The 14,143-nt window shown below is 49.3% G+C and overlaps 1 protein-coding gene across 5 annotated transcripts in view; it reads left to right on the top strand.

The window, feature by feature from the left end:
* Positions 1 to 14,143, top strand: part of EDA (ectodysplasin A) — a 56,996-nt gene that overhangs the window by 32,634 nt on the left and 10,219 nt on the right. For all 5 annotated transcript variants that reach the window (XM_072336121.1, XM_072336123.1, XM_072336126.1 and 2 more), the window contains exons 2-3: positions 398 to 500; positions 12,610 to 12,639. In XM_072336121.1, the coding sequence (XP_072192222.1) occupies positions 398 to 500; positions 12,610 to 12,639 (133 nt within the window). The remainder of the gene's footprint in view (positions 1 to 397; positions 501 to 12,609; positions 12,640 to 14,143) is intronic.

Below are 14,143 nucleotides of genomic sequence, written 5' to 3' on the forward strand. Positions count from 1 at the left end.
TTGGATTTAAAGGTCCCTAAAGACCTCTGAATCTCAGTAGCTAATGAGTCTTACAGAAGGGAGCTCGAGAGAGGAAAACTTACTGGCAGTGAACAGTATTGGTGAGAGCTCCAGGATTGAGCAAGTTTTGCAGAGGATAATTAAAAGTGATTGCATCAGCGTTTGGGGCTTTTGTTTATTTCCAGCTCGACCATCCATGATCCGTATGTTGGATGCGGGCAGCAAGGTGGTTTTTACTGGATTACCAAATAGGGAGCAGAAATAACTCTTCTGGTGCAGCTCAGCCCTGTTGGGAAATGCCCAACTTCATCCTCTACCTTGTGCTGTGCATTGATGTACCTGCCCGGTTGGATGCCTGGGCTCTGCCAGCAGCCTTAACTTTGTCCTTGTCTTGCAGCTGGCCTTGCTGAACTTCTTTCACCCCGAAGAAAAGCTGCATGTTGGAGAAGGCAGACGTGTCCGCCGGAACAAGAGGAGTAAGGGCAGCGAGGGGCCAGATGGTGAGTCCTGCTGTGTTCCTTGTTTCCTAACCACTGAGCAGAAGGACCTTTTCCTTCTTATCATTGTTATATGCAGAGTTCTGTTTGTAAAGGAGAGAACAAACAGCATTTGTGGCGTATTGTAGTTTCTGCATAATTTTGCTTGCCTTCCAGGGTGTTAATTGCAGGAGTCCTTATTTCTACATCCTTAGGCCTAGTGAACTAGTGCAAAGTAGTGCCACTGGGTAGCTTTGGCCTTAATTCTTCCACAATAGTTGAGGCTCTGTGTTCATTCCAGGTAACCGTTTGCATGTGTATGCCCATACCTGTTGCTCTGTTGATCTGTTAGCTGTAGATCGTCAAGTAGCTCTTCACTGTCTATCAAGTGACTGCAAACATCTGCATCACAGAACGTTAGCTGTGCTCTAATGGGGTTTCGAGCATGCTGGAGGATCTCAGGTGGCTTCAAAGCATATGTTTATCTTTGAAAGCACACGTTTCATCTTTAACCTGGGAAGCCCTGGGTGGTGGCTGACATCTGCAATGGAGCTGGGCTGGTGCATGGGACATGGGGTAATGCAGGAGCAGCTTCCACTCTATGGGAGCTCCATGCACGGCGCTGCCAGCAGATGTCTGAGAGGATGAGTCTGGTCCACAAGGCTGTCAGAACGCCAGCTTCATGCTGACAGATGTGCAGAGAGCTGTGCGGTGAGCAGGAGCTGCTGAAAACCAGTGGGCTGGTGGGAGCTTTTCCCTCACTATTGTGCCAAATTGCAAGCGTGCCCCTTTCCATAGCACCACTACAGCCTTGCCACGTGTGCTGAGCTCCGTGTGCTGCAGGGCTCAGCCATCCCTGCAGTGCAGCATGCTCTTACCGTGTCTGTTTGGAAGTTATTTTTTGACTGTGTGAGGTGATGGGGATGGGCAGAATTGCCAGTGTGATGGGTTGTGTCCTGGTGAGCTTAGCAGGAGTGGTTATGTTGGCAAGCAATTACCCACTGTTTGGCTATTGCAGTTTATTGGGTAGAGAGGTATTTAACAAATGTCAGCTGCCAGCGAAGGGACTGTTCTGCTAACAGCCCTGAAGTCAATAAACAAACAAAACTGCTTTCTATCCCATGTGATTGCTGGGGTTTGTTTTAGGTTTGCGTGCAGGAATCTGTTTTTCACAGAAGGAAAATGACTCATTAAAAATATATATGTACAAACCAATGACACTGATATGGTGTTGATAACACCGTTTTATCCTTGAGTTTTGCAAAGCTGGTCAAACATTTGGTCTCCAAAGAGCCCCCAGAAAGTATAAGTGGATGCACTGCAGATCCCAGGAGGAAGGGGGAGTGCCTTCCATTGAGGCCTTGAGAATATTTGTGTGGAATTGATCTGGGGACCCTCCGAGCCCCTTGCCACATGCAGCCCAAAGCGCTGGGCAGGGTGGCACACAGCTGCTGCCTTTCCCACTGCACCAGCACTGCACTGGGCTGGGAGATGGGAACACAGGATGTGACACCACAAAAAGAATGTGTCTCCTTTCCTAAAAGTTGTTCTTTTTCTTTCAGGAAAATGAGCTTCCAAGGCTTTGACAGTGAGCAGGGCATTTGGAGGAGGGGTCAGAATTTGTCCCATCCCTTCCTTGGGGCGGGAGGTTGGGATGCTCAGAGGTTGGGATGCTTGTGGCTGATGAGTGCATTGGCTTAATGCTGGTTGGTGCCCCGGAAGCACCTGAACAAAGCCAGGATCATGTCCTAGGAGGAGGAGGATTAGGGAGGAGGCTGCCATGGGACTGTCTTGCAGTGCCACAAGCCTGGTGCCCATCCACGTGCTGCTAAAACCAAGCTTGCACCACTGAGAGCTGCAGCTCCTTCTCTGTGCTCTTCAAGGAGCACACTGCTCTCCTCACAGTGCCCTATGGTACCAACTCCACCTGCCTTAGCCTGCTCCCCCCCATTCCTCTGCAAGATCTCCTCTCCTCTTTTGCCCTCCATCCTTTCCATCTTGGTGTGTTTATGCTGCTGTGGAACTGCTGCAGCTCCCAGATGGACAAATCATTGTGGAGCTGGTAATTAGCAACAGTTGTGCTAAAAGGAACCATCAAGAATGTTAAATTAGTCCACTTTTAAATAAACTGTGTATGAAATGTTAGATCTCTATTCCCAGAGCTGCAGTAAAAGCGCTGCTGGCTCTTTGCTAACAAAGCCAGAATATGGGAGTAGCATGGTTGTAAGTACAGAGACAATTCCGTGCTCTTGAGGTTATAAATAATGACAGAACATTTACAAAGCAGATGTCAATAGGACTCTTTTAAAAACACTGCTTTAAAAAAAAAAAAAAAAAAAAAAAAAAAAAAACCCTAACAAAAAACTAGTTTCTTTTTCTCCTATTTTCATCTCTGTTCCCAGTGAGATCCCTGTGGTGCTGCTTTCCTGGTTTGCTTGGTTTCTGCTGTTTGGTTTGGGGTTGGCCTTTCTTTGTTTTCTTTATCCCTTTCCTAGGTTTGTTCCTAATGTGCGTGGTGAGAAACACAGCTGATTGTTCCCTGCCTTTTGATGGGGAGTATGGCAGCTGAGGCACTGTCCTTAGCTGACAACACTTTGGTTCCTACTGCTTTGGCAGTCATTGCCGCTGGGGAAAGTCCTCAATGAGCGCTCATTGGTTTCAGTGGTGGGTTTTGCTGGAATGGAAATACCAAGGAATCTTTGGCTGTTGCCCTCACACCTGGGGCTGCACAGTGCAGGGTCAGCAGGGTGCCCTCCCATCCCCAGGTTACGGCACAGATCGGTGCATGGCGCAGCGCTCTGTTATGCTGAGGGGTCACAAAGGGACTTTTCCTGCTCGCTTCCTCTCCGTTGGAAGGGGAAGATACAGCCCTCCGACTGCAGAGCCCAGAACAGTCAGTTCCTTTGTGCCGGCCCCGTGCAATTCCCTGCAGCCCAGGAATTCTCAGAAACACAGATGGATGAAGGGCGATAGAGCTTTATTGTGCTCGGAAACCATGGTGATGAGCACTCCATAAATAAAGAGCATTTCCTGGATACTGGAGAGGAGGAGACGGTCCCAGAAGAAGGCTCACCAGAACACACTTGCTCTTCACTGGTTTCCCCCAAATTTCTCTGTGATTTCCCCCAAACCAGGAGGAGCGGAGATACACCAGAACAGATGTTGAGTCCTCGCATGTGAGGACCATCACCTCCCCATGCTGACACTGGCAGTACTTTCTATTACCATGATTAAAACTGAGCCCACAGCTCCCTTACAGCCCCTTGCCTTTGGTATTCCTGTACTTGTCGTAATGAGGCACTCTAGCTGTATGGCTCACACAGTTCAGGCACTGCTCTGCAAGGAGGATTCATGGGTACAAATACAGTAATCTGATTGTAGACCACAGCCTGGTGTCTGTGTTGGCTTCTGACTGCTGTTTCCACAGCGACACATCCAGAGAAGCTTAACAGCTGTTGGAACATTCAGAGTGACATCCAGGTGGTGGTTCTCAGCTCTCTTGCAGCAGTGGCAGACAAACACCGACCCGCTGCTGCAAACAAGCGGAGGTGGAAGTTGTGTTCAAGGGATCCTCTTGCTCCAGGTGTGACATGTAAGGCAGAGCACAGACAGCAGAAACGTTTTTAGCTCATCCTTGGCTCAGACTGCTCGGAGCTCAGTTCTTCTGAAATTACTCTAGTTCTGAAACTGCTTTGAGGCCAAATGGATAGTCATTAACGACCTTTGCTGAAGCCTCTCTTGGGTACTAATGGGCAGCCCTGGCCATCCTACAGCAGAGGCACCATCTCAGGGATGCTCCATGTGACTCTGGGAGTGCAGAGATGCTGGCATCATGGCTCAGGCCTCAGTGTTATCTGAGCTCAAAGGGTTTGGAATCACTTTGTGCAGCAGGGAGGTGCATTGCAGCGGTGTGTCTTGGTGGTGTTTGGGTGTGGGTGTTCTGCATTGGACGGCGAGGAGGAACTGGGGTCTGCAAACCAATGGAGCCAAGAACTGGTCATTGAATTCTGATGGTGCGTGGCTACCCGGATAGCATCCCTTCCAGCTGTGACCTGCAGTGTTCCAAAAGAAGCCTTGTTTCTTCAATATTCCTAAAGCTGCAATGGGGTGCAGCTCTGTGTGTGTGTATCTTCCTGCTCTGGTCCCTTCCCATTCATCCCCTGTCTGGTGTAGGTAAGGTAGGAGGACATGACAGAAAGATTCTGAGATGCAGAGTAAACTTGGAAGGCTTGAGAGAGAGTTCTGCACTTAGACCTCTATCCAGGCCGTGCTTTGAGGTCCTTGTGCTGATTCAGCTTGTGGATGGGTTTCAGTCCTGTCCTGCTGGATCCTCGGTGCTAACCCAGCGCCGTGTGCTGCAGCAGGCTGTGCTGGAACTTGAACCAATCTTTGAAACTTCTTCTAAAGCTGCGTGTTGAGCAGGGACCGATATCATTAGAAGTAATTGGTTGACTCCATATGAACTCCACTTGTGAAAACTGTGGCTTTTCATAACGCCTCTGGTCAAATGCTGACGTTTGAGAATCTCAGTTTCTTCTGTTACAAAGCATGGCCCAGGCTAATGAGAAGAGAACAGATGTTACAGCAGGGTGGGAATGTGATTGCATCTGAGCTATGTGTGCATCTGGACCGTGGATGCCACGTACCAGGCATTGTAAATGCTGACTTGGACTGGTGGTTGGTGATTCCTTTCCCACAGTGTGCCAGAGGCTCTATTGTCTGTCCTTGGGAAGTGTTTGCAGCTGAGCTTTGATTTCTGTGCACGCACTGCTCGCTGGCCATGGCCCTGCAGCACTCTGCAGGCAGACGGTGCTCAGCACATGTTGTAGTCCATCTGGTCACCGAGCTGTGCTGCTGTAAGAGCTGCCTGTTGAGTGCATGCCCCTCCAAATGGCCAAGGATGCTGCTCAGGGTTTGCTTGGCAACTGCACACTCTGCCTTCTGCAGATTTGGGGCAGAATAGTACTTGATCTGGCAGCTCAGTGCTTGATCTGGCAGCTGGCAGCCCTGCCTACGACAGAGAGTTGGCACTTGCTGATCCTTGAGGTCCTTTCCAGCCCAAGCCATTCTGTCATTCTACGGCATCCAGGGTGGGACTGAATAGCCAAACGCAGAGCTGAAGCTCTGGCGATGGAATTGTGGAGCTGCCTTCAGTTGTGGCCTGTCTGTGCGCTCATTAAAAACCCGCTCGGTTATACGAGACCAGATACATTCACCATTAAAAAAAGGAAAAGCTGCACAAAGCTGCAGAGCAGCACCAGCGAGGAGCTCTTTGGGGAAAAAGTTGTGAATGAGGCATGACAATTCCATGTTTTCATTAGGGCTTTGTTAGCTGTGATGTATAGCAACATTGTTGGGTTGGTAGCTGGTGCTGTTAATGTGAGCAGGGCTCAGTTCAGTGCTCATTCATCTGTCTGCAGTGATGTGAATAGATGGAGTCAGGCTGGCAGAGCCAGGCAGTGCTGTGCTGGGCCAGAACACTGTCAGTGGGGTCTTGCAAAAGGTGCAGGCTTCCCAAAAATTGGGCTCTGCCTCTCCCTTGGGTTTCTTGCAGCTCCTTTTCAGATTGCTCCACATCTGTGCACATGTGCATGCACACACGTTTATCTTCAGCAACAGAGCCCCCAGATCACAACAGCTCAGAGCACTGCAGAGGTTTGCAATGCAATTAGATTGCAGGCGGGAGGATGGAGAACCATGGCAGCTTGTACAGAGAGAAGAGGGTTGGGTGGCTTTCCTCCTACCTGCACTGGTTTCTCAGGGCTGTCTGTCTTAGAGTGCATTGGAAATAACCCAGTGCAGAGCATCTTCCATCCTCTCAGCTCCAACCTTACTGCAGCACCGCTGGGGAATCGCTTCTGCTGGAATTCAGGACATATGTTACTTGTTTATCTTAGTGGGATGTGACTTAAAATGTCAGAATGTTTTGTGTTAAGCAACAACCGAATAAAACAAACAAAATAAAAGCACAGCTGTAATACCACGCTTTAAATAGTTGCATTCAAATATGTGGTATTGATAAAGTAAGCAATAGGGTGCAGCGGTCTATAGATAATAAGCATTGCGAGGCTGGTCAGCCAGCCAAAAAGCAACCTTGAGATGCTCGAATTGGAAATAATAATGCTGTTTGTCAGCTCTGCTGCGAGAATCCAGCTCTTGGAATCCACCCGCAGCGCCTGAAGGGAAACAAAAGCACATCATATTCTTCCATAGCCAGCGAGAGTGTGGAGAAATGAAATCTGACGGCCGCAGGTTTTGCTGTGAGCCCCAGGAACTTGGCTGGGACTGATGATGTGGGAGCGGAGCTACGAAGGGCGGAGATTTATGTGTGATTGGTTTTGTGTTGTTTTGAGAAGTCAGCACAGCACTGCAGCCAGCAGCAGTGGCTCTGCAGCTAATTGGGAGCAGGACAGTGTCTGTGTTGGTGAGCACTGCGCTGTGCTCACACCTGGATGGGGTCAGGAACCAGCAAAGCCCCTTGTGCTGACAGCAGGTTGTATCTATGCTGTAGGTGCACACAGAGCTGTAAGGGCTGAGCCCACTGCCACTTCTCCCAGCCGGCCCTGGGGCTTTTCTTGCCTCAAATCCTTCAACACTTCAGTTTGCTGAAGTTCTTCTGTTTTTTGAGGCAGTGGTGAAAATGAGAACCTCCGGTGTGATGAAACCTTTGAGTTTCAGCTGTTCTCCCAGCATGGTCTCAAGGGCTGTTGCAAAGTGCTTGGTGGGTTACCGCAGCCAGATGAGACAGCCAGGAGCTGCCTGTAAGCTGATTGCTGGGGCTGTTGCTGCACTGGGGTGCTTACACCTGGAAATGCGACACATGCTGTGCCTGCTGCTCTCTTAGGTCTGTCTGTTGTACTCCCGCTTCACTTTGGCTCAGCTGAGCAACTCTAACTGATGATTTTTTTTCCTTTTAATCTGACTAAAGACCATTGTAAAGTGCATCACAGCTGCCTGTCGCTGTTAGCCAGCATCTCTGCATTCTTGCCTTTCACTCATGAGCTCAACCAAGTTATTCCCATTGTGGAGAGCCTTGCTTTCTTAATCATCAAACCAGGCAGAAATCTCTCTGAAGCACTGGTAGGAGAGAAAAAACAATGGTGACAGCAACAAACCTGCGAGGTGATGAGCTGTCATGCAGCCCGAGGCTGTCTGAGGAGGAGCACAGTGTGGCTCCAGGGAGCACAAGAGCAGCAGCAAGGAGCTGGGGCTGCTCCCACAGCGGTGCATGGGCTCAGAGCAGCAGGGAGGGAGCAGGCTGCTACCCGTGGGGCTCCTGGAGAAGAACGATCATCTGGATGGCACATGGGTGTGGGTTTGTCCTCTGATAGATTGCTCAGAGGAGAGCAGTGAGGCAGCAGAAAGCTGCTCTCATACCGAATTCACCAGCAGATAAATGATCTTCAGTCTTTGGCGTTAGTGCAGAAGCTCTTTTCAAAGCCTCGTGGCTGAGCACTCAGTGACCCAGAAGTGCCAGGGAAGATCTCAGTGTGGGATACTTCCCCTGGAGATGTGTGGAGATGTGGGAAAAGTCCTCTAGGGAGATGAAGAATGCCCTCAAAAGTGGATGGAGCCGAGGGAGTGCCTCGAAAGAGCACGGAGAGCTGCAAAATCCTCACCATCTTGAGGAAACTAGTTTTGAGTGTTAGTTCAGTTCAGCACAGGGGTGGGGGATCAGAGCCATGGCAGCTCTGACTTGGGGCTGAGCCTGGGCTGTGCACTGGGCAATGTGTGGCTGTAGAGCATGGCTGGGGTACCACTGTCTTGTAAGCAAAGACCCCCTGAAGTGTAGGACATGGGGTCTGTGATGTGTGGGGGGGTCATCACGGAGCATCTCAAAGGGGTGAGAAGAACAGGACAATGAAGCATGACCATGTCCATGCATGAGTTTGGAAGAGTTTAAAAAAAGAACTGGAACAAAAGCAGAGAGAGGCAACAATGGTGGCTGAGAATAACCGAATGGCCCAGGGCTCTGCCCTGCATGCTTATACATCAAACAGCACTATTTCATCCTTTTCTCCCACTTGGTACAATGAGCTCCGCTTTCCATTCTGTAGTGTATTCAGTATATTTGGATTTACTGAAGTTACTCCAGGCCTTGTACCTGGGATGTCCCATCCCACGCTTGGTTTCACCTCTATTCCTCCTGCCATTGCTGACAGCATCTTTCCTCTGCTCTCAGCAGGAGATCGCCCTTCCTCTTCCCACCCCCAAAACCCAACTCTGCCAAAGCATACCAGACGTTTGGAGCAGTGCATGGTGTGTTTTACGTCTTGGATGTTTTCCTACATCTATAATTCATTCTATTTTCTGGAGTGATAATAGCAAATAAGAGCTGCTCCTTGAGAGCTGCTGCCTGGCTCTTTGGAATTGGTGAAGAAGCACTTTCTTTTTAAGGGAAGGGGAAAATTCATCCTGCTTCAGTATTTGTACTGCTGATATTTCAGCAGAGTCCAAGAAGCTTTCATCTGGCTAGACCAAATTTCCTGAAAATGTTGAAAACATATTGGTTCAAAACCTCCCCAAACCCACGTGTTCTGGATTAAGCATGTGTTGGGAGCTAACATCCTTCTTTCTCCAGCTCCACCATAGTCTGGCATTAATAACACTGCACTCAGAAATGTTTGAAAAGCCTCACATATCTCATAGCCCCGTGAGTGGAGGGAACAACATTGCACCCATTCTGCAAACAAAATGGTGGAGTTGGAGAGGTTGAAATGGACCTTTCCATCTCATCCATCGGGACAGCATATCAAAGCATGTCATAGATTTCTCATTGCTTGAAAACTTGATCTCTGGAGTAAAGCTTGAGCTTTTCTTGATCTCTTACCCACTCCCCCCAGCATCAGTAAGACAGGGACTCAATGGGAGGTTTACTGGGCAGGACTTCATTAATCCTTGGTCATCATCCTTCTGGTCTTAACCTGCTTTGAAATGACAGTGCCCACCATGGTAAGGTTATACCAACTGCCACAGCCTTCTCTTTGGGACACCTTAAGTGGCAGAAGGACTTTGACCGGCACCTATATGCCTGTTGGTTGCTTCTCTAGTGATGTTTTCCCTACCATGACCAGGTGGGCACATTGGGTTCTGCAAACCATCCCTTCTCCAGGGGCCTCTGGTGGAGTCAGGCAGCATTCAGTGCTCCCTCTGGGATCCAGCAAACAATCACTTTGTTAAACCAGATGGCTACCAGGGTTTGGAAAAGTGCTTTGCACAAATTCCCATCGCTGTTGAGAGCAGCAGTTGTTAAACCTGGCATTCCTTTTGCAACCACAGCCAGAAGCTCTCGCTTCAAAGACAAGGCTGCAGGTTTTTGGGAGCGCACAACATTGGGAAGATGTGCCTGCTGGATAAGTCGCATTGAGCTCCTGCTTCTGTTCTCATCTTCAGATTGCAACTGTGCTGGAAGCGAAGTGTCTGCATAGATGAACAGGGAATTGCTGGGTTTGGGGTCTGGCTCTGCCTGTCTCCGGGGTGAGGGTAGCTCAGCAGCCTTCCTTGGGCCAGCTTTCTGCAATGGCCTTTTGCAGGTTTCACATCAAACCAGTGTAATTACAAAGATCTGTTCCTGTCTGTAAGACCAGTTTGAATTGTATTGAAAGAATTCAAGCTATTTCTCGTTAATCCACACACACAGCTAATAAGTGAACGCAGGTTGGTTTGTGTTTTTTGTTATTTTAAATATGCTATTTATATCGGCACATGACCTAAAGAAGTTTGGGGTATTTTTGTATTTATAGCAAATCATAGCAGCGTGTAGCACGCAGAAAGTAAAATCAAGGGGGAAAAAAAAGTAAACTCTCTTAATCTTTATAAGCAAAAACATGTCATGTGTAATATCCTCAAGTTGCATCACCATCTGGTTTCTTTGCAGTTCGTGGTGGTTATACAGCAGATGTTGGGGCCGACCTCATCCCTGCAGCACTGTGCAGTGCCCTCTGCATGGCCACAGGTGCTGCCCTGCATAGCAGCGGCCCACCTGCTGCAGATCCCTCCCTTGGTGTTGGGAAATGGTTGCAGGGATTCTGCTGGTGCTGCCTCAGACCCCCTCCCATGTTTGCCCCGCTGTGCCAACTGTGCAAGGTGAGGGTCATATTTGGGTTGGGGATTATGAAGGATATTATGTGTGGTAGAAGGAGCTCAGCTAGCTGGCTTCAGTACTTTGAGACAGGTTAGCAGCCTGCTTCATGGTTCTGTGCTAACAGCCTGCAGTGCCCATTGGGAAGTATTCTCTCCAAAAGGACTGATGAATTGCTGAGCCTTTCTGGCAGTGCCCCATGAGGCTGAGGGCTCACACTGAGCCAACAGACACCTCCAGACCCGTGCTACTCCTTCTGGAGGTTAGGAATAGCCCCCTCATTTCCAGCTTGGTTGCTTTTGGGCATGAGCCTGACTACAAAAATGCTCTCATTTGAGCTCAGGTCTGTAAAGAGGAGCTCACCGTGCAGCAACAATCTTCATTCCATGTATGTGGGTCATTTGTAGGACTGTGCATCCTGTATAAGTGAACCCTATCCCGTGCTCCCTGCTGCATCCTTCAGGGCCTTCCCCCTGCTGCCCCTCTTCTCAGTCTTGGTGCTTCTTGACAGCTCTGCTGAAGCAGAGGATTCCACAGAACTGTGAGCTCTTTTGAGGAAGGGTCGCAGCATAAGAGCAAATTTCATTTCAGCTGAAGGGGAACATGGGAGGATAAACTTCCTTCAATTTGGTTTGGCCCCGAGCATGAACAGAAAGCTTGCAGGGGGGAATATAAGTGGGGCTATGAGGAATCAGAGTGGAAGTTGGGCACAAATACAAATGCAGAAGAGCCCCGTGCTGTGGCAGGTACTGGGGTGGAATTGTGCTTCCCAAACTCAGTGAGAGACTGTTACTGCATCACAGTCAGTTCCAAGCTGTACAATGAGTTCTGAGCATAACCAGCAAAGCTTTGGCTGCTGGTGCATCCCATGAGCCCCATGGCTCTCAGTGCAATTAAACTATCCATCCCTCCCTGTTGGGAAACGAACAGATGCAAACCCCAGAGGCTCAGAAGCTCCCAGGGCTAATAATATTGTGTTTTTTTTCATGTCAGAAGTATTTTTGTGTTTGTCGAAAGATTCACTTGCACAGCCGTAACATCTCTCTCTGCCGTGCCTGGAACAGATGTGTGTGTTGTAATATAGACTGTGAACATCCACATCGCATGTGGTTCTCATTCCTCCCATTCATCTTTGAAGCTAATTGGTTCCATCCATCCCCAATGTGTTTGGCTCGCCGCAGCTATTTGTACTTTCACTCTGGTTATGGCGCTAATGGTGTGATATATATAACATGAAATAAACTCTCGTGACTCCAAGGTCTGGAGAGACACATACACAGTGCTCGCCTCGTGCTGCCTGCCCTGGGTTGTTCTCTGGGTGATGTCCCCTGCAGTGTTTGCTTATCCCTGAGCACGGTGTTATGGTGCTTGGCAGGCGTGGGCAGCGTGGCAGTAGCCACCAAGTATGGTACCTGGCAGCTCATCTCTGCTGGGCTGATAGGAGGGTGTATATTTGTACATAAGAAATAGGTTTTAAAAAGAGCATATCAATAGAGGTAATGAGTCAGATAATACTGTACATTTCCTACAGCATATTGCATGTGCTTGGGCTTTGGGGTTTTGGCAGGCATGTGGCAGGGTGGCACCTGGGGATCTCATTCTTATCCATCATTAACTGCGGGGAAAGCAGTGGGTTGTGTTTCACACTCATGCTCAAGAACTGTTTCACCAAAGCAGCAGGACTCTGCGCAACCTCCCAGCAGTGGCTGCACTGTGCACAGCATTCTGTGTTACAGGGATTGTGTTGAGGCTCAGGATTTCTGCTGCCCAAAAGCTCAGTGTGCCCTATTGCGCTGGCAGCCTTAGCAGGTATGTGCAGCACATCTGTGTGCAGAAGTCAGGCAGAGCTGCAGCTGGGAGCAGAGAGCAGAGCTGTGCACAGAGCATCCTGCATGGAGCTGGGGGCTCTCGGCCTTGGCTGACCACTTCTGTTCCCAGTTTTGTTGCAGAGAGAACCCCCTTCCCAAGTGCTATGGGTGGCAGTGGGGTTTTTTTAGGATTAAATGATCACTGAATCTTACTGGCTTTCTTTTTTTTTTTTTTTCTTTGTAGGTCCAAGCTCAGTTAAAAACAAGAAAAAGGGTAAGTTTGATCTTTAATTTAATTGGACTTCAGTTACCGCTTGGTGCACCTGTGTTATTGCTCTGGCTACAGGTTCTCTAACTGACATGATTGGGAAAACCATTCATTCACATCCCAGCAGTGAGCACAGCATCCAATGCAGCACTCTAGGGCTGCTCTCCATGCTTCCATCATTGCTGTGGCACAGCTGCATCCCCCAGCAGTGCTGTGGGGCTGGAGACACTTACCAAAGTAATCTTTGAAAGTGAAGGGAACTTAATTGCATTGCACAGAAATAATTGTTTATAATTGTATAAACAGCTGTGCTGCCATGTGCCAGCTCTGGTGAGCTGCAGCTCCAGCTTCACTCTGCTCTGCCGTGGGTCTTGCTGCCACTTGGGACCTCCTTCAGACCTTCAGATTCTCTCTGAATACACTCTGCAGCTTCTGGTTGTGCACCAAATGCAGAAGTACTGTCTTATGTTTCCATGCTGAGTGTGGGTCAGCCTGCAGGTGTTGCTCAGCTTTCTCACCGTGTTCCTTGAGCTGACTGCATTGTGCTCTTACTTCACAAAATGAAGACTGGGGAGGTGGATTGTTTTGGGCACATGATTCCATGCTTTGTTGGGTAGCTGGTGCCATCTCTGCCTGTGCTTGGCTCCTTGGCACACACAACAGCCGTATATTGATCTGCTACCAAAACACAATCCAAAGGTCTGGGTTGCTTTGTAGGCTTGTTCTCAAAACCAAGCAACAGCCATGGTTTAGGAGAGTGCAGCCATTGGCTCCTCTCTGCGCCTTGCACCCATCAGAGCACCCACCCCCCACCCATCTCACACCCACGGTGCCCTGCAGGCAGCAGGAAGATGTGAGCTGTGTGCAACTCAGGGGCTCCCCCAGACATCTCTGCAGCACTCAGTGCTCACTGCTGATGTTGGGCTGCACCCAGCTGGGGCTGTGACAGCACCTGGGGATGGGACACCCAGGATCCCACACTGCACTGCTGCATGGCCCAGGCACTGAGCTGCTGCAGCCCCTGCACAGCAGTCTGCTCTTGCTCCTTGCATGCAGCCTCACAACTGATGGCTGCAGCGTTCAGAAACTTGTGCTGTTGTTTGCACTCCAGAGCTGAGTCACGATTCATGTTCGCAAAGTTTGTCCTAACAGAGCTCTGAAACCCTAAACCCTGCTTAAATCAGCTGAGCTAACAGCAAACGATGCCTGCGGTATTCGTGCAATCCTGGAGCAGCTGAGGGATCTCGCAGTGCTGTATTACATACAGCTGCAGTGCTGCGTAGAATATTTCATGTTATGGTGTTGTCACATTTCTTTTAATTTATTTTCGTTTTTCAGAGTTAGAGCTTATTGTTTGGTAAATGGCAATTAGGGAAAGCACACGCTGACTGTGCTGTGCTTGGGTTGTGCTGCCTGCGCAGTGCATGTGGCTCCTGGGAACGGGGCCTCCATCAGCAGCTCTGCCCCACTGAGGGGCTCTAAAAGAAGTCCAAAGAGGAGAAAGGGGTAG

The sequence above is a fragment of the Excalfactoria chinensis genome, chromosome 4, assembly GCF_039878825.1.
Source record: "Excalfactoria chinensis isolate bCotChi1 chromosome 4, bCotChi1.hap2, whole genome shotgun sequence".
Lineage (NCBI taxonomy): Eukaryota > Metazoa > Chordata > Aves > Galliformes > Phasianidae > Excalfactoria > Excalfactoria chinensis.